The 26,885-nt window shown below is 49.5% G+C and overlaps 1 protein-coding gene across 1 annotated transcript in view; it reads right to left on the bottom strand.

Moving 5' to 3' along the window:
- Positions 1-26,885, bottom strand: part of atp9a (ATPase phospholipid transporting 9A) — a 286,828-nt gene that overhangs the window by 127,465 nt on the left and 132,478 nt on the right. Inside the window, exon 15 of the mRNA XM_072514714.1 lies at positions 11,802-11,963. Within this exon, the coding sequence (XP_072370815.1) occupies positions 11,802-11,963 (162 nt within the window). The remainder of the gene's footprint in view (positions 1-11,801; positions 11,964-26,885) is intronic.

Here is a 26,885-nt window from a genome sequence, read left to right as displayed (position 1 = left end):
CCCGAGAGGGGGGCCACCGCACTAGCAGGAAAGCTAGCGCCGGGGACATGCAACAAAGCAGGGCCGCAGCATGACCCCAACAGGGGGGACGGTGCCAGGCCATTGGGGGGGGGGGGGGGGGGGGAGAGAGAGAGAGAAAGACATAGGGAAGGAGGGACAAACAAGGCTAAAAAGGGAATAACAATAGGGCTACAAAGTGCCACAACCAAGGGCTCGGAACAATGAATCGCTGCAAGCACCCACCCAGTACGGTCTCTGGGCGAAGGGAGACCCCAGAGTGCAGGGGACTACCCGCATGGCGGTCGCACAGCGGGCGGCCATGTCGGGTGCCCCCTGGACAAAGGGAAACCCCGGAGCGCAGGGACCTGACTGCATGGAGAGAGCTGTGACAGCGGCATCCTGGACGGCCCCCTAACAAAGGGAAACCCCGGGGGGCAGGGGCACGTCCACCAGGTAAGTATGGTTAATCCCACAGGAGTGAGGGGACAGAAGCCCCCACCAGGAGAGTCACCTGGAACGTAAGGGGACTCAACGGCCCAGTGAAGAGATCCAGAGTCCTCACCCACCTAAGAAATATGAGGGCAGACATAGTCTTCCTCCAAGAGACACACCTGAGAGAGCAGGACCGACCACGGGTAAGAAAGGGCTGGGTGGGACAAACCTACCATTCCTGCTATGGGACGAGGGCCAGGGGGGATGGCAATACTGATCAGCAAGAGGACGATATTTAGCGCGACAAAGACGGTTATGGACCCAGGGCGACGGTACGCCATGGTCAGCGGTTGGGGCACCGGTAGTACTAGTTAACGTGTACGCACCCAACTGTGACGACACGTGCTTCATCAAAAAGACCATGGCAGCAATCCCTGACATAGCGACGCACGGACTAATCATGGGGGTGGGGGGGGGACTTCAACTGTGTACAGGATTCAACGACTGACAGATCAAACCCCAAAACGGGGAAAACATCAAATATGGCAAGGGAACTCGGTCACTTTATGGAACAGATGGGAGCGGTGGACCCCTGGAGGTTCACCCACCCAGGGGAGAAGGAGTTCTCCTTCTTCTCCCCAGTACACAACGTATACACCAGAATTGACTTCTTTGTGGTGGGGAAAACGGTGCTTCCGGGGATAGACAAAGTGGAATACTCCACAATTGTGATATCAGACCACGCTCCACATTACATGGACGTGAGGATAGAGACGGGCATGGCCCAATGCCCCACATAGAGGTTGGACATTGCCCTTCTAGCTGACAAGGCCGCCAACAAAAAGATATCACAGGCCATAGCAGAGTACACGGAGAACAACCAGAACGGGGAGGTCTCGCCCTCCACGTTCTGGGAAGTGCTAAAGGCCGTACGAAGAAGGGAAATCAACGCTTTCAAAGCGCGAAGAGATAGGGAGGAAAGGGCGGCTGGGCAGCAGCTGGTCGACTCCATACTGGAGGTAGACTGTAAATACTTTGAGGCCCCGACCGTAGAGCTCCTGGCGGAGAGGAAAGAGCTACAAAGGAACTTAGATCTGCTCTCCACCAGGAAAGCAGTGCACCAACTCCGCCAGGCACGTGAGATCCTATATGAACACGGAGACAAGGCCAGCCGCCTGTTGGCACACCAGCTGAGAAAGCAGGCAGCCACCAGAGAAATTGCACAAATCAGGGATACCAGATGCACATTAGAAACAGAAACAGAAAAGATCAACAAAACCTTCAAGGCCTTCTACCAAGGGCTGTACACCTCAGAGCCCCCAATGGGGGAATCCGGGATGAAACGGTTCCTTGATGGACTGGGCATACCAATCATGGGGGAGGGCAGAAAACCACTAGCACTGGGAGAGATCATGGACTGCATTAGCTCCATGCAGGCGGGGAAGGCGCCGGGACCAGACGGGTTCCTGGTGGACTTCTACAAAATATTTGCGACAGCACTGGCCCCGCACCTGCGGGAGATGTTCACAGACTCGCTAGCTAGGGGCACACTGCCACCCACGCAAGCACAGGCCTCAATCTCGCTGATACCTAAGAAAGGTAAAGACCCAACGGAATATGGGTCATACAGACCCATCTCACTACTGAACGCAGGTGCCAAAATGCTGGCCAAAAGGCTAGAAGACTACGTACCAGAAGTGGTCGCAGAGGACCAGACGGGCTTTGTCAAAGGTAGACAGCTTACCTCGAACATCAGGCGCCTGCTGAATGTGATAATGACACCCTCCGGGGAGAGAATACCAGACGTGATCGTCTCCCTAGATGCAGAAAAGGCCTTCGACAGAGTTGAATGGAAATACCTCATAGAGGTACTGGAGCGGTTCGGGCTTGGAACAGGGTTCACCTCCTGGGTAAAGCTCCTATACAACGCTCCCATGGCGAGCATACGGACCAACAATACCCACTCCCGATACTTCCAGCTGCACAGGGGCACCAGGCAAGGATGCCCACTGTCCCCGCTGCTGTTCGCTCTAGCGATCGAGCCACTAGCAATTGCGCTCAGAGTAGCAAAAAGCTGGGGGGGGGGGGGGGGGGGGGGATCCGAAGGGGCGGCAGAGAGCACAGAGTCTCACTCTATGCCGATGATCTGCTCCTCTACATTTCGAACTACAAAGCCGCATGGATGGAATCATCGCGCTCCTGAAAGAGTTTGGCGCCTTCTCGGGCTACAAACTCAACATGAGCAAAAGCGAGATCTTCCCGGTACACCCACAAGGTGGGGGGGGGTGGGGGCAGCACTAACGGGACTGCCGTTTAAACAAGCCCAACACAAATTCTGCTACCTGGGGATCCAAATAGCCCATGACTGGAAAGGGATTCACAAATGGAACCTCACCAGTCTGACGGAGGAAGTAAAAAAGGACCTGCAAAGATGGAGCACACTCCCACTCTCCCTCGAGGGGAGAGTCCAGACGATCAAAATGAACGTACTGCCCAGGTACCTCTTCCTACTTAGATCCATCCCGATCTACATCCCCAAGGCCTTTTTCAAAGCACTGGACAAACTAATCATGGCGTTCGTATGGGGGAGGGGAAGAATGCTAGGATCCCAAAAAAGGTCCTACAAAAAACAAAATCCAGGGGGGGGCTAACCTTCCCAAACCTACAATGGCCGAGTGAATAAGGGGATGGATCAAGGAGCCAGAAGATGAGTGGGTGCGCGCAAAAGAAGCCTCCTACATGGGGACCTCCCTCCGGGCCCTCGCCACGGCAGCACTCCCATCCCCACCCAAAAAACACTCCAGCAGCCCAGTGGTGATAGCCACCCTCCAGTCCTGGAACCAACTATGGCAGCAATTTGGCCTGACCAGAATGTCGGACAAAGCTCCCATCTGTAACAACCATAGATTCACACCAGCGCTAACTGACGCCACCTTCAAAAAGTGGGGACAGGATGGAGGGATACTGACGGCAGGATCACAACTCTGGATGAACTGACAGAGAAATTCCAGCTAGCCAGGGGGAACAAACTAAGGTAGCTGCAACTCAAAAACTCTTATGAAAGGAGACAAGGACATACCCACAATCTCCACGACAGACATTACTGGAAGAGTTACTGGACGCAAGCATACTAGATAAAGGAAACTGTAGCGACATGTATGACCGACTGGTAGAAGGGGCCAACACCATACTGGACGCAACAAGAAAGAAATGGGAGGATGACCTGGGGATTGAAATAGGGTGGGGACTCTGGAGCGAAGCACTGCACAGGGTCAACACCACCTCCACGTACGCAAGGCTCAGCCTGATGCAGCTAAAAGTGGTACATAGAGCCCACTTAACAAGAACCCGTATGAGTAGGTTCTTCCCAGAGGTGGAGGATAGATGTGAACGGTGCCAAGGAGGCCCGGCCAACCACGCCCACATGTTCTGGTCTTGCCCCAGACTTGCGGGGTACTGGACAGCCTTCTTCGAGGCAATGTCCAAAGTGGTGGGGATGAGGGTGGAGCCATACCCGAAAGTGACGGTCTTCGGAGTATCAGACCAGCCAGATATATTCCTGGGGAGGAGGGTTGACGCCCTTGCCTTTGCCTCCCTGATTGCTCGCCATAGAATCCTGTTCGGCTGGCGGTCAGCAGCACCACCCAAAGCTGCAGACTGGCTGTCCGACCTCTCGGAATCTCTCCAAATGGAGAAAATCAAATTTGCCATCTGAGGGTCAGACGACGGCTTCCACAGGCAGAAGAAGAGCCAGGTAGCCAAGAATCAGGGGAAAGTAGCCAAGGCATGGGAGGGAGAGACAGACTGGGAGGGAGGAGGTGGGGGGGGGGGGGTGGTGGACAGCTAAACCCTAGAGGAAAGAAAGGCAAACCACAGGAGGTGGGGAGGGGGGGGGGGAAGAGTGAAGAGACAGGGAACAATAGAGGAGAACCAGAGAGGTGGTGGTGGGGGGGGGGGGGGAGGCAGGGAAACAATATCAAACTTGGTATCTATAGGAACAGAGAGCAAGAAGAATCCAGGCGAAAGAAGGGACGAACGGCTGAAGCGGAGGTGAGTGCGAGACGACAACGGCAGCAAAACCCATCCGAGAGAAGCAAGTGACAACACCAACACCAAACCATTTGAGTATTGCCCTCTGTAATTTTTTCTCCGGCACCCAAATGTAGATCTACCCCCCAGCCACCCCCCCCCCCCCAACACACACACACAAACAGATGCCTACTTATGTGTTGTAAATAATATTGCCAATTGTAGAGTTGCTGCTGCTGAGCTGGTGCATAATACCTTACCAGTTACTGTATTTTTTATTTCTTTTTTATTATTACTTTTTTTTGGTATGTTTGTGTGTGCCCTTGTCTTTATACATATCATTGTGTACATAACGGTAAATATACTTTGTTCAAAAACCCAATAAAAAACATTTATTTTTAAAAAAACACAAGAAAGTGTCTGTCAAAAAGTGAAAGGAAGAAAGTAAAACTTGCCAATGATCACTGGGTGCTTCATAATGATTCGACTGAAGTGTCACGCTGTTCGCCAAAACCTGAAGGCTCTTGGGCTGTATTGCTCAGACCACTCGATTTAATACTAATGGCTGATGGGGATAGGGTACACCGCTTGGCCCACAATGGGTGCTGGAAGAGCACTGAACCTGGGGGCTGCCAATTCCTAACTCCCTTAAACTGGTTGGCTTTCCTGACCCCAGGAAGCTTGTGCAGCAGTTGGCAACTTCAAATTAAACTTGCAGTTGCACTGTCAGAGCTTTTTAAACGATATCAATAAAGCACCTAGCTCTCCACTGTGAGACACTTGGAGGCCCATTGCTGGAACAATGGTGGCGGGTGTGCGCGCATGTGATTGAGGGTCACCTTCCACTTTTATTCCCACCACAAGCCCCCACAACAAGCACCCCTCCCCCCCCCATCCTCTGTTTCTCACCATTAGGGGGCTAGGTTTATTATTAAGGCTATTCTCACTCGCAAGCAGGGACTAAGAAGAGCAATGAGGACAATCTCCAATCTCAGAACTATGGAAATGAATTTCAAACCATGTCCACCACATCTCCAGGTTCTCCTTTATCCAGAAAATCACTATATTGCAACATGAAGGGACTTTGCAAGAATCTAGGGACAATTACAACTAATGCATTACTATCTCAGCAGCCATTTCTTTTCAGACTCAAGGATGCAGACCATCAGGTACTGGGGGTCCTGTCAGCCTTTTCTTCAAATAGTTTTCTCTGTACCTTCTTCCTGGTGATTGTAATTTTTTTTAAGTTCCTCCCTCCCTTTCGCCTCTTGATTTACCAGAATTTCTGGGATATTATTTGTGTCTTCCACAGTTAAGGCAGGCACAAGTCTGCTCAAAGCTTGCACCATTTCTTTACTTTCCATTACAAATTCCCCAGGTTTCATCTCCAGAGGATCAATGCTCACTTGACATATTCTTTTCCATTAAAAAAGTTTAAGAAACTCTTACAGTCCGTTTTCATATTTAGCTTTATCTCGAACACTAATTTCTCCCTCCTTATTTGACTTTATAAATTCTGAATAAATAAATATTCTTCCCATGCTCCATGTGATTCCTAACGCTTTATTGATTTGCAAGACAATAGGTCGGGGACAGACATTGATGTTGAGTGCTGTGCTCACCTCACAAAATGCGGTGCAGGGGAAAGCAAAGACGCCGGACTGTTAAAAGTCAAAATAATTCTCAAATGGAAAGAAGTGTGCCAGCCTCCCACAAGGCTCAGTCAGTGAGATGCTGAGCAACAAAGAACATTCAGTCAGGCGATCTCAACTGTGACAACAAACAAAATATATGGACAGCTACGGGACAGAGCCCGGACTCCACTGGACGAGACCAGGCAAAAATGGGAGGACGAACTGGGGACAGAGGTAGGATGGGGACTCTGGAGCGAAGCACTGAGCAGGGTGAACTCCTCCTGCGCAAGGCTAAGCCTAATGCAGCTCAAAGTGGTGCACAGAGCGCACCTGACCAGAACCCGAATGAACAGGGCAAATGTGAGCGGTGGCAGAGGGGCCCGGCCAACCACACCCACATGTTTTGGGCTTGCCCCAAACTTGCTGCGTTCTGGGCAGCCTTCTCCGAGGCAATGTCCAGGGTTGTGGGGGTGAGGGTGAAGCCATGCCCAATAGTGGCAATCTTCGGGGTATCGGAGCAGCCAGAGTTACACATGGGGAAGGGGGCCAACACACTTGCTTTCACTTCCCTAATCGCATGCCGGATAATCCTGCTTGGCTGATGATCGGCAGCACCACCCAGAGCTGCAGACTGGCTCGCTGACCTTTCGGAATTTCTCCACCCGGGCAGGGGTTGGCGGAAGGAAGGTGGGGAAACCACGAGAGATGAGGGGATGGCTCCTCCCCCCTTTTTTCTTTTCTCTCCACTCTGTCCGGAAATTTATATTAAAAAAAACTGACAACAAACAAATTCTGCAAATGGGCTCAGCTCCCTTGGGTTAGAATCATAGAATTTACAGTGCAGAAGGAAGCCCTTCGGCCCATCAAGTCTGCACCAGCCCTTGGAAACAGCATCCCACCTAAGCCCACACCTCCACCCTATCCCCGTAACTCAGAAGCCCCACCGAGCCTTTTTGGACACGAAGGGCAATTTAACATGGCCAATCCACCTAACCTGCACATCTTTGGACTGTGGGAGGAAATTGGAGTACCCGGAGGAAACCCACACAGACACGGGGAGAACGGGAAGACGCCACATATACAGACCCAAGCGAGGAATTGAACCTGGGACCCTGGAGCTGTGAATCAACCGTGCTAACCACTGTGCTACCGTACCGCCGGGAAAGAAAAGTTAATATCTTCAATCCTGATTGAAATCCAGGCCTTGATTTATGCCTGGGATCCTGACATCGGGATCAAATGAATGTTCCGACAATTCAGCAATAGTCACCTCACATGGCTTATGGCAAGTTGACCAATTAATGGTCATCTAATTAAGGCTGGCCGTTGGGCTCCCGAATTTGGTGGGGGGGGGAGGTCAGCCAAAGCCTCTCCAGCAATGACACATGTGCAGCCTCATCTTCCGAGGGAGACGCAGTTGATCCTTGCAGAAAAAGAGATGTAGATAGAGATAGTTGGGGGGGGTGGCCCTATCACGATGGCATGCAGCTACCATTATCCTATTTCCCACCTTGAGACTGCACGTCCTCGCACTGTATGTCAGATATGTGGAGGAAATGAGCAGGGGAGTGGGGTCTTAACAAACTCCTTAATTGCTATAATTGGTTCTCCTCTGCTTGCAGACAAGTAGCGGTTCCACCCTTGAATTGGCCTTCTAAAAGATGGCTCAGGGGTGGGATATGATCATACGAATTAGCAGTGGGCCACTCGGCCCCGCAAGCTGCTCCACCATTCAATAAGATCTTGGCTGATCTGATTGTAACTTCAACCCCACATTCCTGACTATCTCTCTGATAACTCCGCACAGAAGCACTGTCTGTGCGGAGTCTGCACGTTCTCCCCTAGTCTGTGTGGGTTTCCTCCGTGTGCTCCGGTTTCCTCTCACACGTCCCGAAAGACGTGCTGTTAGGTGAATTGGCCATTCTGAATTCTTCCTCAGTGTACCCGAACAGGCGCCATAGTGTGTGGCAACTAGGGGCTTTTCACAGGAACTTCATTGCAGTGTTAATGTAATAATAATAACCTTTTGTTGTCTCAAGTATGAAGTTACTGTACAAAGCCCCTAATCGCCACATTCCGCCGCCTGTTCGGGTAATCTGGTACCGGAATTGAACCCGCGCTGCTTGCTTGTTCTGCATCACAAACCAGCTGTCTAGCACACTGAGCTAAACCAGCCCTACATGTAAGCTTACTTTTGACACTAATAAGGATTATTATTTTTAATATAATATTATTATTAATAAACCTTTCACCCCCTTATTAATTAAGAATCTAACGAGCTCGGCCTTAAAAAGTATTCAATGACTCTTTTGAGGAAGAGTTCCAGAGACTCACTACCATCAGAAACATTCTCATCTCTGTCATAAATGAGTGACGCTTTACTTTTAGACAGTGACCCCCTAGTTCTAGATTCTCCGACAAAAGGAAACATCCTCTCCACATCCCCCCTTTCAATACCCCTCAGGATCTTACAAGTTTCGATCAAGTCTTAGTCTCTAGTCTTCTAAACTCTCCAACCTTTTCTTCTAAGACAACCTGCCCATTCCTGGAATTAGTCCAGTAAACTTCCTCTGAACTGCTTCTAATACATTTACATCTTTCCTTAAGTAAGGAGATACACAATACTCCAGATGTGGTCTCACAATGCCTTGTATAACTGAAACATAACCTCCCTACTTTTGTAATCAATTCCCCTCACAATAAATTATAATATTCTATTAGCTTTCCCAATGACTTGCTCAACCAGCATGTGATTCATGCTTTGGGCAACCAGATCCCTCTGCACCTGAGAGCACTGCTCTTTCTCACCATTTAGATAATTAGCTTCTTTTTTATTCTTCCTGACAAAAAAGGACCATTTTACATCTGCCCACATTGCACTCCAATTGCCAGATTTTTGCCCACTCACTGAATCTACCTCTTTGTAACTTCCTTGCATCCTCTTCACAATTTACTTTCCTTCCTATCTTTGTGTCATCAGCAAATTTAGCAACCATACCTTCAGCCCCTTCATCCCTTTATCTAAATCGTCAACTGATGTGTCGGCAGCAACATGAAATTCTGGAATCAGAGAAAATGCTGGAAAATCTTAGCAGGTCTGGCAGCATTTTCTCTTTGGATTCAGATTCCAGCATCCACAGTAATTTGCTTTTATCCAACATGAAATTCTGAGCCTGCCTATCTGGCCTCACCCCTTCTGGTCCCCACTGACCTTCAAAACACCTTGCCAACAGTCCCTCCCCATCCCATAATCCCAGTCCCCTTCACCATTGTGATTCACGCATGAACAATGGTTACACAGGCGAGGGTCAGAAGGGCACAGTGCCCGCTGAACCATATTCCAGGGAGAATTCAGTACAATGAGAGAAGAGAATGGGAGGGGAGAGAGGAGAAGGGAAGAGAGGAGGAGAAAATTGGCAAGAATTTTATTTTTTCTCATTTTGAAGTCTCAGCATCTGCAAGTTCCTGCTTCAATGTTCCTTCCTATTAAACTGTGCATGTATCTTGTAAATATGGCTATGGCGCTCTCTTCATCAGATAACACAAGTCTCCTGGTGTTCACCAAACATCGGAGCTCTGTTCAGCAGTCCTTGATTAACAAATGTTATTTGTTAATAGAAAATCATTGAGTTCAGTGAGTTCAGAGCTATGATGAATTTACAGTGTTTTGAGTGTCTCCTCCATCGTGATGTCAGCTTTAAATATACCCTACCCCTGCAATCATTTTTTCCATGCAATAATAATTGCATTAAATACTTCAAGGATGATGCTAAGTATGTTTGGTCATTTCCTGAGCACAGAGGTCTCTGGCATTTAAATTACACTCCCACGCTCAGCTTTTAAACATAAAGAATGAGGTAGTATCTAACCATGGTTGCTGGTAACAGAGTATCATTGATTTTAACAGAGGACTCCAAACTCATTTCTATGAATGTGTGCTTTTTAACTGCAAGTACCTTCCTTTTGACTTTCACCTTGCACTGGTAAATGTCACTCTTATTTCAAAAAAATACGTTATCAGGTTAATTTCTGGGTTTGAAACAAACTGCAGACAGATAACTATTGGGCCAAAAATCAAAGAGAGCTCAAGAATAAGTTGAGGTCAGAATTTATCTAGTGCTGATCAAATTACAGAAAACCATAAACAGTTTTTGTTTAGACAAATGTTTGAGAGATTAAACAGATCAGTATTTATGTATTTTACCACACAGCAGCACAGGAAATGGTGGTAGCTAAAAATATTAACATGGACAGAACAGACGATAAATATTACAATTTATTTGTGCTGCTAAAATACCATGATTTTACAGGTCGAATTTTTGCCTTAAATGGCAAAATTCTTCAAGCATTCCCCTGTTTGCATCTGACCCACTGCTTTAAAAATATTGCATTTTTAGGAGGAAAATAAATGTTTGGAAAAAATATAAAGGCTCGTTACAGTAAATTTATTGAGTGAGCATCTCATCGCAAGAGCTGGAAGGTCCCAGGTTTGATTCTCCTGACTTTGTTTGGTTGCCTGATATCAATCTTCAGTTGACCTCTGGATATTTGGGCGAAGGAGGGGAAATATTAAGTTAGGGATCCCACACATTGCCCTTAACTAGCCGGATGGATCCATCTGTCAACGCCATTTAAGAACAGGGGGCGGGATTCTCCCCGCGGAGCGGAGAATTGGCGCCGGCGCGGTACCGGTCGCGGGCCGCTCTAGACGGCCGGGCCGTCGATTCTCCGGCCCCGATGGCCCGAGCGGCCGCTCTGAAAAGGCAGAGTCCCGCCGGCGCCATCCACACCTGGTCGCAGCCGCCGGGAACTCTGCGCACAGGGTCGGGAGGTGGCCTGTGGGGGGGGGGGGGTGCTCCGACCCCGGGGGCGGCCTCCGATGGGGCCTGGCCCGCGATTGGGGCCCACCGATCAGCGGGCCGGCTTCTCACTCCCCGGGCCTATTTTCTTACGCGCCGGCCCCTGAACTCCAGCGCCATGTTGCGTCGGGGCTGGCACGTTGAGGGAGGCCACCGCGCTTGCGCGGGTTGGCGCCGGCACCACTGCGCATGTTCTCGTTGATGCCAGTGCCACTGCGCATGTGCAGGTTGGCGCGGCGCACAGTTCGCGCCGGGATGGGAGGCTGGAGCGGAGTGAACCGCTCCAGCGCCGTGCTGGCCCCCTGTAGGGGCCAGAATCGGTACTCCCAGCGGCCTGTTCACGCCATCGTGAAACACGACGGCATTTCCGACAGCGTGGACACTCTGCCGCCGAATGGGAGAATCCCGCCCAGGATCAGCCTGATTGTGATGCACTCTGAAGTTGAATAGCATGCTGGCACGCAAAAGCAACATTAATAATGACCAATATAAACAAAAGAAAAATGCTGGAAACACCCAGCAAGTCAAGTCAGCAACTGCAGAGAGAGAAATTTATCCTTGGTCTGACTACTGAATACTTCCATCTTTTTCTGTTTATATTTCACATTTCCAGCATCTGCAGTATTAAGCCTTAAGCCTATGGAATAATGGCCACTCGGATGAGATGCAGGTGGAGTACAAGGATTTGTGGAAGAGGAGCCCAATCTGGAAGTCAAAGCCTTCAAGGCGGATAGGGAAAACAGCAAGTAAAATGATGGGTAAAAAAAATATAAGGAACACACAGAACAGCACTAGTTAACTCAAAAGCATTTATTTCAATGTACTTTTTCACCACTTACTTTGACACTTTGACAATGATTCCCATGCGCTTGCTCTCATAGGTAAATGGAAACACCTGCAAGATAGTGAAGTTCAATATATGTCCTCCGGGTGTCCTCAGCTGCATAGAGGATTGGTCCCGGCCAACAAGAGTCAGTCCTACACACTCTGTCCACTGCACCAAAGATACCTGAAACACAACAGGGATAGAACATCAACCAGGCTGCCGGAATCCAGAGTTTAAAGGTCACTTAACTGAAGAGTAGTGGGGGAGGGATTGTTAGTCGAAGAAAGCTAATCAACCATCAGGCCCAGGACAACACGTAGTTCCTGCAAGATGACCTTGTAATGCAGACCATTGCCCTTTAATACTATAATTTCCTGAGGGAGATTAAGTACAGCAATTAACAATCAATTCAGATCAGCTGCAGCAATAATCCCTTCTGTTACGATCCTTGTAGAGATTGATCATTTTTAAAAAGATATTTGAATTTCCAGTGATTGACAAAGGATCACATGACAAGATTTCAAGTTTTAAGCACAGCTTATCTCACAGTTGTGCTATTTTCATCTCTCTTTTATGTTGTCTGCTAGGCTTACCTCTCTGTCCAGATTTGTTTCTGGACTTTTTGTCAAAATATGTTCCCCGACATTTTCTGCATAGTTTTCTCTTGACAGGGCCGTAAACATCATTCCCATAGTTCCCCAAGTTGCCACATTTGACACACTCTCTCAGACTTTTCCTGTTTATATTTCCATGCACCTGGATTCCGTTGTGCCACTCGGTTAACCTCTGTTTTCATTGTGCCAATGACAGAGATGCGACTAAGTTGTACATTGTGAAATTGGCTATCCACTGCTTTCAATACAACTGCAATTTTCAAAGTGTCTTCCAACGTTAAGTCACCTTCTCCTTCCAGCAGCTTACACCTCAACTTATTCAGCTTGCAATGCTGGACTATCTGATCCATTGGACAGGATTTTCCACCCACCTGCAATGTTTTTGCGGGTGTGACCCGCTATTGGTTGGCGGTGTCCTCTGTCGCCGGGGAACCCACGGTAGAAGGGTCGCTGTCAGCAGGATCTCGGGAATGTTTGGAAAATCCCACCCATTATCTGGTTGTTCAGATCCATCACAACATAACTGCTTCCATCCAACATTTGCCTCAAACAGGCCACAAACTTGGCGACTGTTTTCCCCTCTTTTCATCTCATCTGACAGTAAACATGCCTATGGAATGTGGCGTTTAGCATCACCATATAATGGTCCCTCATAGCTTTCAATGCACATTCATCATCTACCCTTTCTCCCCTGTCAGGCAAATGTCCTGAAAGTCTCCCTCACTGACGTACCCACATTAAACAACAATAAGGCCTCTCGCTGTGCCTCATCACCATGTCCAAAAACAGATTGTGACTGTCAGCTTATACTTCAAACTCCTCCAGCCACGCTTTCCCTTTCACGATGCCACTACCAGCGTCATCCATTGGATCAAATGATTCAGTTCCCCAGACTGCAGACATCTCAGCTCCATCAAATGCAATGACACAAACGTGGACCAGGCGTACCGGCACTTGGTGGGGGGAAGGTGTCTCCCAGACGATCAGAGGTCCTTGGATGGTCGGGCTCTGTGTAGGGTCGTAACCTAGCATCCCTGATGCCATCTGGGCACCTTGATACTGGCACCCTGGCAATGCCACCTGGGCACCCTGGCAGTGTCACCTGGGTGCCACCCTGGCAGTGCCAGGATGCCCAGGTAGCACTACCTGAGTGGCAGGTCATTGCCAGGCTGGCAGTATCAAGGTGCCTGGGGGTGCCCTGCCTTTAAAAGGTGGTGGTGGTGGTGGGGGGGGGGGGGGGGGGGGGACGACAACAACGACGCGATGACCCTCCTAGTTGTGAGTTGGAGCACTGGGGGGAGGGTTCCGAGGCCGCGGTGGGGGGTCTGGAGATCGATCTCTTCCTGCACAGACGAATGGGCAGGTTAGTGCAGGAAATGGGACTAAGTGCAGCCTCGGCATGGCATTCCTCAGCGTGGCCCAGGAATGAAGCAGAGTCCCGTGTAATAGCGGAGTCGTTCTCAGCGCTGCCAGCGCCAGGTAACAGCTGGCTAAACGTGCTTGAGACGGGGCTCTGTTTCATTTCCATTATATCGCGCCCATTATCTAATACTCAAGTCCACACACAATCAGCTATCTTCATGACAAGTAGAATTCTAAAGAGAGTGCAGAAGTAAAGGGATCTGCGGTTTATATGTGCATAAATTATTGAAGGTGGCAGAACAGATTGAGAGGGCTGTTAATAAAGCACACAGTGTCCTAGACTTTATTAATAGAAGCACAGAGTTCAAAAGCAAGGAGGATATGCTATGCTAGTATAAAACAATGGGCGCGATCTAACCAAAATAAATCGCCATTGTGGGCAGGACCCAAATTGCGACGTCTTGCAAGATCTGGTTAGAGAGGCCTCTCCCAGGATCCACCTCATAAGCGCACCCGTGGGCCTGATCCCTTGGCAACCTGGCACCTGGGTAGTGCCAGCCTGGCACCCTGGCAGTGCCACCTGGGTACCCTGGCAGCACCTAACATCTGTCATAGAGATACTGCCAAATCCTATTGTTAAGGAGGTTATAGCAGGATACTTAGAAAATCATAACGGAATCAGGCAGAGTCAACATGATTTTGTGAAAGGGAAATCATGTTTAACTAATTTATTAGAGTTCTTTGAGAAAGTAACAAACAACATGGACAAAGGGGAAACTGAAGATGTGGTCTACTGGGATTTTCAAAAGACATTTAATAAGATGCCGTATCAAAGTTTACTACACAAAATAAGAGCTCATGGTGCAGGGCGTAACATGTAAGCATGGATAGAGGGTTGATTAGCGAACAGGAAGTAAAGTGTAGAGATAAGTATTTTTCAAATGGTAAGCTGTAACTAAAATGAGTGCCACAGGCATCAGAGCTGGGACTTGAACTATTTACAATCTATATCAATGACTTGGATGAAGGGACTGAATGTAAGGTAGCTAAATTTGGCAACCACACCAAGATAGGTAGGAAGGTAAAGAGGTAAAGATCTGCAAATGGATATGGAGAGACTAAGTGAGAGAACAAAACATTTGGCAGATATAGTATAATGTGGTAAAAACATGGGGCGAAATTCTCCCGAAACGACGCGATGTCCGCTGACTGGCGCCCAAAACGGCGCCAATCAGATGGGCATCGCGCCGCCCCAAAGGTGCGGAATGCTCCGCATCTTTGGGGGCCGAGCCCCAACATTGAGGGGCTAGGCCGACGCCAGAGGAATTTCCGCCCCGCCAGCTGGAGGAAACGGCCTTTGTTGCCCCGCCAGCTGGCGCGGAAATGACATCTTGGGGCGGCGTATGCGCGGGAGCGTCAGCGGCCGCTGACAGTTTCCCACGCATGCGCAGTGGAGGGAGTCTCTTCCGCCTCCGCCATGGTAGAGACCGTGGCGGAGGCGGAAGGGAAAGAGTGCCCCCACGGCACAGGCCCGCCCGCGGATCGGTGGGCCTCGATCGCGGGCCAGGCCACCGTGGGGGCACCCCCCCGGGGCCAGATCGCCCCGCGCCCCCCCCCCAGGACCCCGGAGCCCGCCCGCGCCGCCTTGTCCCGCCGTTCAAAAGGTGGTTTAATCCACGCCGGCGGGGCAGGCAATTTATCGGCGGGACTTCGGCCCATCCGGGGGAATCCAGCGGGAAGGCCCCCCAACCGACCCGGCGGGGGGTCGGAGAATGACGCCCATGAACTTGTCCACTTTGACAGGAAGATTAGAAAAGTAAGCTACTGCTTAAAAGGAGAGAGATTGCGAACTCAGTAGTACAAAGAGATCTGGGTGCTCTGGTACATAAATCAGAAAACATTAGTATGCAGTACAGCAAGTGATTAAGAAGGCAAGTGGAATGTTAGTGATTGTTGCAAGGGGAGTGCAATAAAAAAGTGGGCAAGTTTTATTTCAGCTGAGAAGGGCCTTGATGAGACCGCATCTTGAGTATTATGTTGGTCTCCTTATCTAATGAAGGGTATACAAGCCATAGAGGGAGTGCGGTGAAGATTCACCACACTGATTCCTGGGATGGCAGGACTGCCATATATGGGGAGTTTGGGTAGACTAGACCTGTGTTCACTGGAGTTTAGAAGAATGAGAGGGGACCGCATTGAAACATATAAAATTCTGCCAGGGCTGAGCAGTCTGGATTCAGGGATGTTGTTTCCTCTGGCTGAGATGTCTAGAACAAGGGGTCACAGTCTCAGGATATGAGGTAGGCCATTTAGGACTGAGATGAGGAAAAGCTTCTTCATTCAAGAGGGTGGTAAACCTGTGGAATTCGCGACCACAGAAGGCTGTGGAGGTCAAGTGACTGAATATATTTAAGAAGGAAATAGAATTCTAGGCCTCTCCCGGGATTCCAATGGTTGTAATGTCATTGAGATGTCATGCTCTGGAACTGACCCACAATGGGCGGGGTCCGGACTCGCATTGTTAAGGGAGTTTAGAAACTCCTTTAATTATATTGGTGCTGATTGAAGGCACTAGCAACAGCGCCACTTCCGACGTTCCCGGGGGGATACTCAAGGAGTCCGGTTTGTTGAGAAATTGGAGGCAGTTTCGCCAGCACTTCAGGTTGGGGGCAGGGTCAAGGGAAATGCCGATTCAGGGGAACCATAGATTTGAGCCAGGGAAGTGGGATGGAAATTTTTGGAGATGGGAGGAGAAAGGAATTAGGACACAAAAAGATTTGTTTCTTGGGGGTCGGTTTGCAGGATTGAAGGAGCTGGGAGCGAAGTATGGGCTGGAGCAGGGGGAAATATTTATATACATGCAGGTTCGAGACTTTGGCAGAAAGGAGATACAGAGCTTCCCGGTGGAGCCGGCCTCCACATTGATGGAGGAGGTGCTGACGACAGGGGGATTGGAGAAGGGGGCAGTATCGGATGTGTACGGGGCTATTTTGGAAGAGGAGAAGGCGCCGCTGGAAGGGATCAAGGCAAAGTGGGAGGAAGAGTTGGGAGATGGTATGGATGAGGGGTTCTGGTGTGAGGTACTCCAGAGGATGAAAGCCTCCACCTCATGTGCGAGGTTGGGGCTGATACAGCTGAAGGTGGTGTATAGAGCGCACCTTACAAGGGCGAGGATGAGCCGGCTCTTTGAGGGAGTAAAAGATGTGTGCGAACGTTGCGGGGAGGGGCCCTGCAAACCACATTCATATGTTTTGGTCGTGTCCAAAGCTGGTGAATTACTGGAAGGAGGTTTTTAGGGTAATATCTAAAGTGCTGCATGTGAAACTGGACCCGGGCCCTCGGGAGGCCATATTCGGGATGTTGGACCAGCCGGTGTTGGAAACGGGTGCGGAGGCAGATGTTGTAGCCTTCGCCTTGTTGATCGCCCAAAGGCGGATCCTGTTAGAGCGGAGATCAACCTCTCCACCCTGTACCCTGGCGTGGCGGGGGGATCTGCTGGAATTGTTGACACTTGAGAAGGTCAAATTTGAACTGAGGGGAAGGATGGAGGGGTTTTACAATTCATTATGCACTTTCGAGAATTGGATTACATCGAACATTGGGGGGTGGGGGAGGGTGCTAGGGGAAGTGGGACTGTATGTGTTAATGGTGTCAATGGGTGATTCCTGATTCCTTTTTGTCATTTGTTTGTGTTAACATGCAGGCTAATGTTTGGGGTTTGGTGGGAGGATGGGATCGTTGTTATTGATATGGGGATTGACATTGCATTTCTTACTGATTATTGTTCATTATTCGGTGTAAATTTGGGAGAAAATGTGAAAAAGAAGAATAAAAATCTACATTTTTTAAACTATGTTGACGCTGGATCGAATGGCAACTTGGCATCTACTGACCTCGCAGATGAGACCCCAACCGGGCACTGTTTAGCACTGGTTCCCACAAACCAGGCTGAATAGCACTTGGGGGGAGGGGGGTCTCCCAGGCAATTGGAGGTCAGAATGCCCAGATGGCATTGCCAGGCTGGCAGGGGAACGGCCTGGGAGGCCTGCCCTGGTGAGGTGAGGTACGACGGGCCCCGAGGACCCCCTTATAGGGGAGCTGTGGTGTTGGATGTGGCCAGGGGTCGTGTTGGGGGGTCAAGCGATCGGGTGCCATTTGATCTCTTCCTGCACTGGGGAACTCTGCTCATCAGAGTTCCTCAGTGCAGGAAATTACGCTAAGTGCAGCCTTGGGGGGCGGGTCTCCGCTGCCGGCCGAAATAGCAACAAAGTGCTGATAGATAACTCAGTCGTTCCCGACGCTTCCACGCTAATTCCGCCCAGAACAGACTCTGATTTTTTTTAAATTAAATTGCGCCCCTAGACTTTAAACGTGTAATTGGATATGGGGGGAATGCCGGAATATGGCGTTGAGATACAGAATCAACCATGGACATGTTGCATGGCAGAGCAAGCTCAAAGGGTTGAATGGCCGACTCCTCTTCCTATTTTCTATGTTTCTTATAATACTACTACTTTGACCTCTCCATCCCTGCAATCTTCCAATCCCCATCATCCCTTACTTTTCCAAAAGACTTGAATGCATTGTTGCTTCCCACATACCTGATCCACCTTTCCTGTAATCACATGTTTCAATATCTCCAACAGTGGGTGCGATTTTTGGTCCGCATTGCATCCGCTGCAAATCCAGCTCTGTCCGAAAAACTCCGGGAAAGGCCTGAAATGGGATTTGTGCAGGGCCATGTTGCTGGGCCCTCCCAGCAAATGTAATCAGGTTCACACACAGGGAGGACATGAACCTCATTACTATCCAGTTAAATATATTTTAATATTCAAAATCAGCTTAATACCGAATCTTCTGGCGCCAGCGGGAATCATTACTTGACGTGATGATGATGCCAAGCGGCCTTGGAGGCCGTTGTAGCCCCTGGGTAGTCGGGGACATGGCAGGGCAGTGCCAACATTGCCAGGTTGGCTCTGCTGAGGTGGGGGGCCTGAAGAGGTGGGGCATATAGGACGACCCATTGGGAGGGCGCTGATGCTGGCGATCTATGTTCGGGGGAGTGGGGGTGGTGTCTTTACTTTCACTTTGAGTTTCTTGCCGGCATGTTTAGGCCTCGCCCATCACAATGACGACACAAAACACACGTCCCCTTCTGAAAAATGGCAAAGTGTGGGACAATCTCGTCGGGAAACCTGGTGGGGAAACATGCTGGTTCTCTGACTGAACCTGACTCCTTGCCATTTTGGGGGGAAATTCCGCCCAAAGTCTCTGACCCAGTCACTAAAACAGTCCTTGTGAAGATCACAAATAACATAATTGTCATTGTGATTGTGATATACTGTTTCTTATTGGCCTATCTCTAGCTTTTGTTAATTGACCACACTATCTGCCTCCAACACCTCTCCTCTGTGCTCCTGCTTGGTGGAACTGCCTGGCTTGATTTCATTCCTATTTGTTGAACCATAGCTAGAGAATCAGCTGCAATGACTTTTCCTCTCACTCCTACACTGGTTCCTCCAAGGGTCTGTCCTTGCCCCTCTTCTATTTCCCATCTATATATCAATTAAAACACGTCAGGTTTGACATGTATGCCAATGATACTCAGCTCTAGTTCAACACCAATCTTTAGATCTCTTCCCTGTCCATGATTTGGCACATTGCTTGTCTGACATCTGGGGCGAGATTCTCCGACCCCCGCCGGGTCGGAGAATCGCCGGGGGGCTGGCGTGAATCCCGCCCCCGCCGGTTGCCGAATTCTCCGGCACCGGATATTCGGCGGGGGCGGGAATCGCGCCGCGCCGTTTGGCGGGCCCACTCCCACGATTCTCCGGCCCGGATGGGCCGAAGTCCCGCTGCTAGAATGCCTGTCCCGCCGGCGTAGATTAAACCACCTACCTTACCGGCGGGACAAGGCGGCGCGGGCGGGCTCCGGGGTCCTGGGGGGGGGGCGCAGGGCGATCTGGCCCCGGGGGGTGCCCCCACGGTGGCCTGGCCCGCGATCGGGGCCCACCGATCCGCGGGCGGGCCTGTGCCGTGGGGGCACTCTTTTCCTTCCGCCTTCGCCACAGTCTCCACCATGGCGGAGGCGGAAGAGACTCCCTCCACAGCGCATGTGCAGGGATGCCGTGAGCGGCCGCTGACGCTCCCGCGCATGCGCCGCCCGGAGATGTCATTTCCGCGCCAGCTGGCGGGGCACCAAAGACCTTTTCCGCCAACTGGCGGGGCGGAAATCAGTCCGGCGCGGGCCTATCCCCTTAAGGTTGGGGCTCGGCCCTCCAAGATGCGGAGGATTCCGCACCTTTGGGGCGGTGCGATGCCCGACTGATTTGCGCTGTTTTGGGCGCTGGTCGGCGGACATCGCGCCGATACTGGAGAATTTCGCCCCAGATATTGGATGAACAGAAACATCCTCCAACTAAAGACTAAAGCCATGGGGGTGAATTCTCCGCTTCTCCAGCCATATGTTCCTCGCGGCGCACTGTCGCCTGCAGTGGGATTCTCCGATTCCGCCGCCTGCCAATGGGATTTCCCATTGTGGTCACCCCAAGCCGTTGGAAACCCATGGACGGGGGCGGGGCAAACAATTCATCCCATTGTCTTTGGTTCCCTCCGCAAACTCTTTTCCCAGACCTCTGTTTTCATTGCTGGTGACTTGCTCTTTCAATTCAGGCACAATTTTGATTTTAATCCCCCCAGTGCAGTTGGCCATGCTTTCAGCTGCCTTGGCCCTAAGCTCTATTCCTAAACTTCTTTGACTCGCTATCGCACTCTCCTCTTTCAACGTGTTTTCTCATACCTACATACAAACTTTTGGTCGTCAATCCTGACATTCCCTGTTGGTGGCTCATTTTTTTTATTGATGTTATTCTGATTAAGCAGTTTAGGCTGTTTCACTCTGTTAAGCATGCTAGCTAAATGTAAGTTGTTGTTTACAACCAGAGTGTAGTTAGGCCCGTAGTCTGCACTGTGTACAGTGAACTAAGCTGCATTTTAAGTATTTTACAACCCTCATTATGCACTCGAGTACTCAGTTAAAAATAAAACCTGACATGTTGCTAGAACACACACTTCATCATCTTTGCTGCTCGTGGTTAACAGTCTGTATATTACTCATCAACTACAAAAATGACAACGTCACAAATGTACTTTTACAGTGACTCACCCCAATCTAAATTGTCCATTGGCTAGTGTTAGAACGATAACAGTTCAATGGTGATGGGCTATGTTTGCAATTAAGACCATCCTACAAATGACTGGAATAAGGGGAGGCAGTGATATTATTTCTGGGCTAGTAATCCAGAAACCCAGGGTTACGTTCCGGGGTCTCGGGTTCAAATCCTATGTCAGGTGGTTCAAAGCTATGTCAGATGGTGAAATTTGAATTCAATAAAAATCTGGAATTAAAAAATATCTAATGTTGACCATGAAACAATTGTCATGAAAACCCACCTATCCACTAATGTCTTTTGGGGAAGGATTTTTTTTATCCTTACCTGGCCTGGCCTACATGTGACTCCAGATTCACAGCAATGTAGTTGACTCTTAACTGCCCTCAGGAATGGACAGTAAATGCTGGCCTAGCCAGCGATGCCCATGAACATAAAGTCAATACATCCGCACACTCAACCCTTTAAAATATTCCGCAATAATTAAAGATTCAAACACTCTGGTCTCCATGTCGTGCCATCCCTCTCTGTACCCAAATCCTGGCCGGAGAGAACTCCTTTTACTCTAGGGTCTATGATTTCTCAATGTGAGGTAAATCATAAAATTCATACAAACAGAACATTTTCAGAACTGGACAAGATTAAACAGTGTCTCTAACTTACCCTTTCTTCAAACAGGGTACACCTGTACCCTGTCCAATGTCAGTCGGTTGCTTTCAGATGATGGAATGAGCATTACCTCAGAAACTCTGAAAGCTTCCTTTACTTAAATGAACAAACTGGGTCCAGTTACAAGTCATGCTTACTTTTGTTAATAAATAACATTAGCCCACTTTGCTTACAACTTTGACCTTTAGCCCACAACCTGACATTTTCCTACCCATGATACAACAATATCAAGTCAACAAAAGCAATCTCAAATATTTGTGCTGACAGATAGGTTTGCTTGCTGGAAGTGTGGCTATAAAACAATCATTTGCAGACGCAGTCAGCTAGTTTGTCATCAAATGATTTGATGGGCAGCACGGCAGCATTGTGGATAGCACAATTGCTTTACAGCTCCAGGGTCCCAGGTTTGATTCCGGTTTGGGTCATTGTCTGTGCGGAGTCTGCACATCCTCCCCGTGTGTGCGTGGGTTTCCTCCAGGTGCTCCGGTTTCCTCCCACAGTCCAACGATGTGCAGGTTAGGTGGATTGGTCGTGATAAATTGCCCTTAGTGTCCAAAATTGCCCTTAGTGTTGGGTGAGGTTACTGGGTTATGGGGATAGGGTGGAGGTGTTGACCTTGGGTAGGGTGCTCTTTCCAAGAGCCGGTGCAGACTCGATGGGCCGAATGGCCTCCTTCTGCACTGTAAATTCTATGATAATCTATGATATTAGCCACGCCAGTTATTCCATTCATTTGGAACTGTTTGGGGGAGGCCGTGGCATAGTGACATTGTCACTGGACTAGTGAACCAAAGACCCAGAGTAATGCTCTGGGGACACAGATTCAAATCCCCCCACTGCAGATGGTGAAATTTGAATTCCCTCAAAAAAAAATCTGGAATTAACGTCTAATGACGACCTTGAAACCATTGTCAATTTTTGTAAAAACCCATCTGGTTCATCGGGCTCTGGTCAGGGTGGTACCCTTGCATTGCTGCTGCCTTTCAGGCACCTTGGCACTGCCTGCCTGGCACTGCCAGGTTGTCAGGGACACTGTCAGGGTGGCAGGGACACTGTCAGGGTGGCGGGGCACTGCCAGGGTGGGAGGCAAGGTGCTCGGGTGCCAGATTGCCTGATTTACCGCTCCTGAACCACTTCAAACAGGATTAAGAGCATTCCAATCTGCCATCCTTATCTGGCAATTTCTTCAAAACCAGGTGGATTTGCATATAAAGGAACAAACATTCTTCCAGCTATCAAATTGCAAACAAAAAGTTTATGGAAGAAATCAAGGTGTTTGATGAAATCTCCAAGGACAAGGATGATAAATATGCCTGTTTGCATATCCTGAACAACTGAAGTGCTTGATGCACTGGCACACGGGTCAGACTTCATCATAAAAGATTGGCAAATGTATATGGCGAGAGGGCATGATTTATAAAAAACATAAATTCTCCAAAGGAAAATTGGCTATATATAAATAAAAAGAAGTTCCTTTAGAAAATCCATTGAGACCTGAATGAGCAGGTTCTTACCGGAGGGGGAGGACAAATGTCAGAATTTCTCCACCTAGAGAAATCAAATTCACCGTTCAAGGGTCGTAGGAGGGCTTCCACAAGACGTGGAAGCCATTCACCAACTTGTTCCACGTCCTGTTTGAAGCCAACAGCCAATAGAACAAGGGGAGGGATCGCATAGGGGCCAACAAGACACCAAAAAACAGGAAGAGGGAGGAAAGGGCGGGGCAACAGAAACAGCTGGAATAGACAACAGGGGCCCAACAAACAAGGCCACAAGGACAAGGCCCTGCAGTAGGGCCGAAGGGCTCCAGGACAAAATGGGGGGCCGTACAAGGTCGAACCGCCCAGTACAGGGAGGGAGTTCATGCAAATTCTGAATTTATGGGTGCAATCGAATGGCTTTGTCGCGCCCCACTCGGTGGTGTGATGAGACCGTTAAATCTTGCGCGTTCAGAATGCCTTGCGAGATCTAACGAGACGTCGCGATCGGGATCTCACCCTCGCTGGGCGGGATCCAGATTTACATATTTAAGTGAGCAGTTCATCTCACTTAAATATGTCTGCACCCAATGCTCCCAAGGCTCGGGAATGAACGCCTGTACCTGGGAGGCTTTGCCATGGCGCCGCTTAGCACTGGTCCACACAATGTGGACCAGGCGTAACAGCACCTGGGGTGTCTCCTAGGCCAGAGAGTCCCCCGGATGATCGGGCTCTGGACAGGGTGGTACCCTTGCACTCCTGCTGCCTTTCAGGCACCTTGGCACTGCCTGTCTGGCACTGCCAGGTTGTCAGGGACACTGTCAGGGTGGCAGGGGCACTGCCAAGGTGCTCGGGTGCCAGATTGCCTGATGTACTGCTCCTGAACCACTTGAAACAGGATTAAGAGCATTCCAATCACCTCCCTTCACGAGCGATTTTGAAGTGGTCAGCTAGAAATTAACAGCATTTTACTCTGTTTGAAGAGGTCTAGGAGCTGTCAATCAAAGATTGATGTTTATAAACAGTGCAGTTAGAGTGCTTCAGAATTACCCAACATAGAACATAGAACATAGAAAATACAGCACAGAACAGGCCCTTCGGCCCACGATGTTGTGCCGAACCTTTGTCCTAGATTAATCATAGATTATCATTGAATCTACAGTGCAGAAGGAGGCCATTCGGCCCCCTGAGTCTGCACCAGCTCTTGGAAAGAGCACCCTACCCAAAATCAACACCTCCACCCAACACCAAGGGCAATTTGGACATTAACCTTGAAGGGAGATGAATGGAGCAATGATGCCAGTTGTGTGTGTGTGTGAAAGCTGCCAATCAGAGCTTAGTAAAATCAATATCAAAGAGAAATGAATGAATGGCTAGCAGATCAAAGACCTGAGGGGGTTTAAACACAGTTGACTGGTTTTCTCTTTCCAGGAATTGACAGCTGCTGCTTCCTGTGTCTGAGCCAGCAGGTTTATTGCCCAGGCCAGGCGAGTGTTAAAGCAGTAATCTTTTTCACTGTCTCTATCTGAACTGCTCTCGAGCTTCCAGACACGGGCCTCTCTTCTGGGGGGAGGTTCCTGACAGGGGTCTCTTTTCTGGGGGTGTCTGTGGGGTAGGGGTGTCTCCTTATTTAAGGATAGCTTGGGGGGGCTTTATTTATTTAGGGGGTCTCTGTGGGGGGAATATTTATATCCGGGGCCTCTGGGGAATCTCTTTATTTAGGGAGTCTCTTGTGTCTCTTAAATAAGTGGCTACTTATTTAAGGGGTATTTGTGGATCTCTGTATTTAAGGCATCTCAGGGAAGACTCTTTATTTCGGGAGTTTCTGAGTGGGTTTCTTTATGCAGGGGGTCTCTGCTACAGGGGAGCAGTGAGGGGGTCTGGTCTTGCATTGTGGCCGGGGGGTGTGGGGGGGGGGGTGTGGGGGGGGGGTGGAGTGTGGCCCTCGGAGGAAAGTTTCTGTGTTACCCAGTTGGCCCACTGTGAGGTTGACCGCATCAGGGCCATGCTTGCCAGGACCATTGTGATTCTTGCTCACTTGATTCCCGGTCCAGATGACTGGAAAATCATGCGGGCCTGGAGAATATGGTGCCAGACCGTTAATGGATGTGAATGGGTCTTTTAAAAAAAAAATTTAGAGTACCCAATTATTTTTTTTTCCCAATTAAGGGGCAATTTAGCATGGCCAATCCACCTAACCTGCACATCTTTGGGTTGTGGGGGTGAAACCCACGAAGACACGGGTCCTCAGCGCAGTAGGCTGAAGTGCTAACCACTGTGCCACGTGCCATCCTGTGAATGAGTCTTAATGATCTATTTACATCCTCCCGCTAGCACGGGACACGCACCTCGATCCGGACGCCAGCGGGGGGCTGGAATATCGGAAACTATCCTGTTTCCTTCACGACGCTGGATTTTCCACCTCATCGGTTACTCCATTACCAGTGGCGCAAGGTGGACAATTTCGCCCTTAGTCTCCCAAATGGAGAATTCTGGCCCAGGTTACTGCATTAATGACAATGTGTCTCTCGCAGGACTTTAAAGGGGACAAAAGAGTCGGCGGTGTGCAGTGTGGTCAACCAGGGGAATCATGGTGGCAGCAAATCGCTGTTCATTTCCTGGCCAGGTGATAGCTGGCGGTGATCTAGAATCATAGAATTATAGAATCATACAATTTACAGTGCAGAAGGAGGCCACTTGGCCCATCAAGTCTGCACCGGCCCCCGGAAAGAGCACCCCACCCAAGCCCACACAATCCCCGCAACCCAGCACCCCACCCAACCCCTTTGGCACTAAGGGCAATCCAGCATGGCCAATCCTCCTAACCCGCACATCTTTGAACTGTGGGAGGAAACCGGAGCATCAGGAGGAAACCCACGCAGACACGGGGAGAATGTGCAGACTCTGCACAGACAGTGACCCAAGCCAGGAATCGAACCGGGGGTCCCGGAGCTGTGAAGCAACTGTGCTAAATACTCTGCAACCGTGCTGCCCCCTGTCACATTCATGATGAGTGCAAACATTGGCTGTTAGCAGCCAATGGTTGTAATCTGCAGTTTGGTGAATCACCCCTGCTCCTTCTGGCTCCGTATTCCATTAAATATTTTCACAAACTTATCTTTTTGGTGGTGGCTGCACCAGTCCCATTAATGACCACTTGTTGACCTGGGAGGAGGGAATGGGCACTGTCCCAGATTTTAGCCACAACTTGGCGATCATTGGAAAAGTGTGCATGAGTATACAGTGTATCAGGGACATTTGAAACCTCAACAACTAATTATTTCAATGATATTTCCATAAACCTTTTTTTTTTAATAAATATTTTATTGAAAATTTTTGGTCAACCAACACAGTACATTGTGCATCCTTTACACAATATTATAACAGCACAAATAACAATGACCTATTTTATATAAACAAAAAACAAAGAATGAATAAATATTAAATAACAAAAATGGAAACTAGCCCTAATTGGCAACTGCCTTGTCACAAGTTACACCCCCCCCCCCACCCCCCCCCCCCCCCCCCCACCCACCCAAATCCTGGGCTGCTGCTGCTGCCTTCTTTTTCCCCCCATCTATCTATCCGCAAGGTATTCGACGAACGGTTGCCACCGCCTGGTGAACCCTTGAGCCGACCCCCTTAGGACGAACTTAATCCGCTCTAGCTTTATAAACCCCGCCATGTCATTTATCCAGGTCTCCACCCCCGGGGGCTTGGCTTCTTTCCACATTAGCAATATCCTGCGCCGGGCTACTAGGGACGCAAAGGCCAAAACATCGGCCTCTCTCGCCTCCTGCACTCCCGGCTCTT

The sequence above is a fragment of the Scyliorhinus torazame genome, chromosome 8 (assembly GCF_047496885.1).
Source record: "Scyliorhinus torazame isolate Kashiwa2021f chromosome 8, sScyTor2.1, whole genome shotgun sequence".
NCBI lineage: Eukaryota > Metazoa > Chordata > Chondrichthyes > Carcharhiniformes > Scyliorhinidae > Scyliorhinus > Scyliorhinus torazame.
Note: the sequence above shows the minus strand (reverse complement) of the source record. Positions and strands in the feature narration are given on the sequence as shown.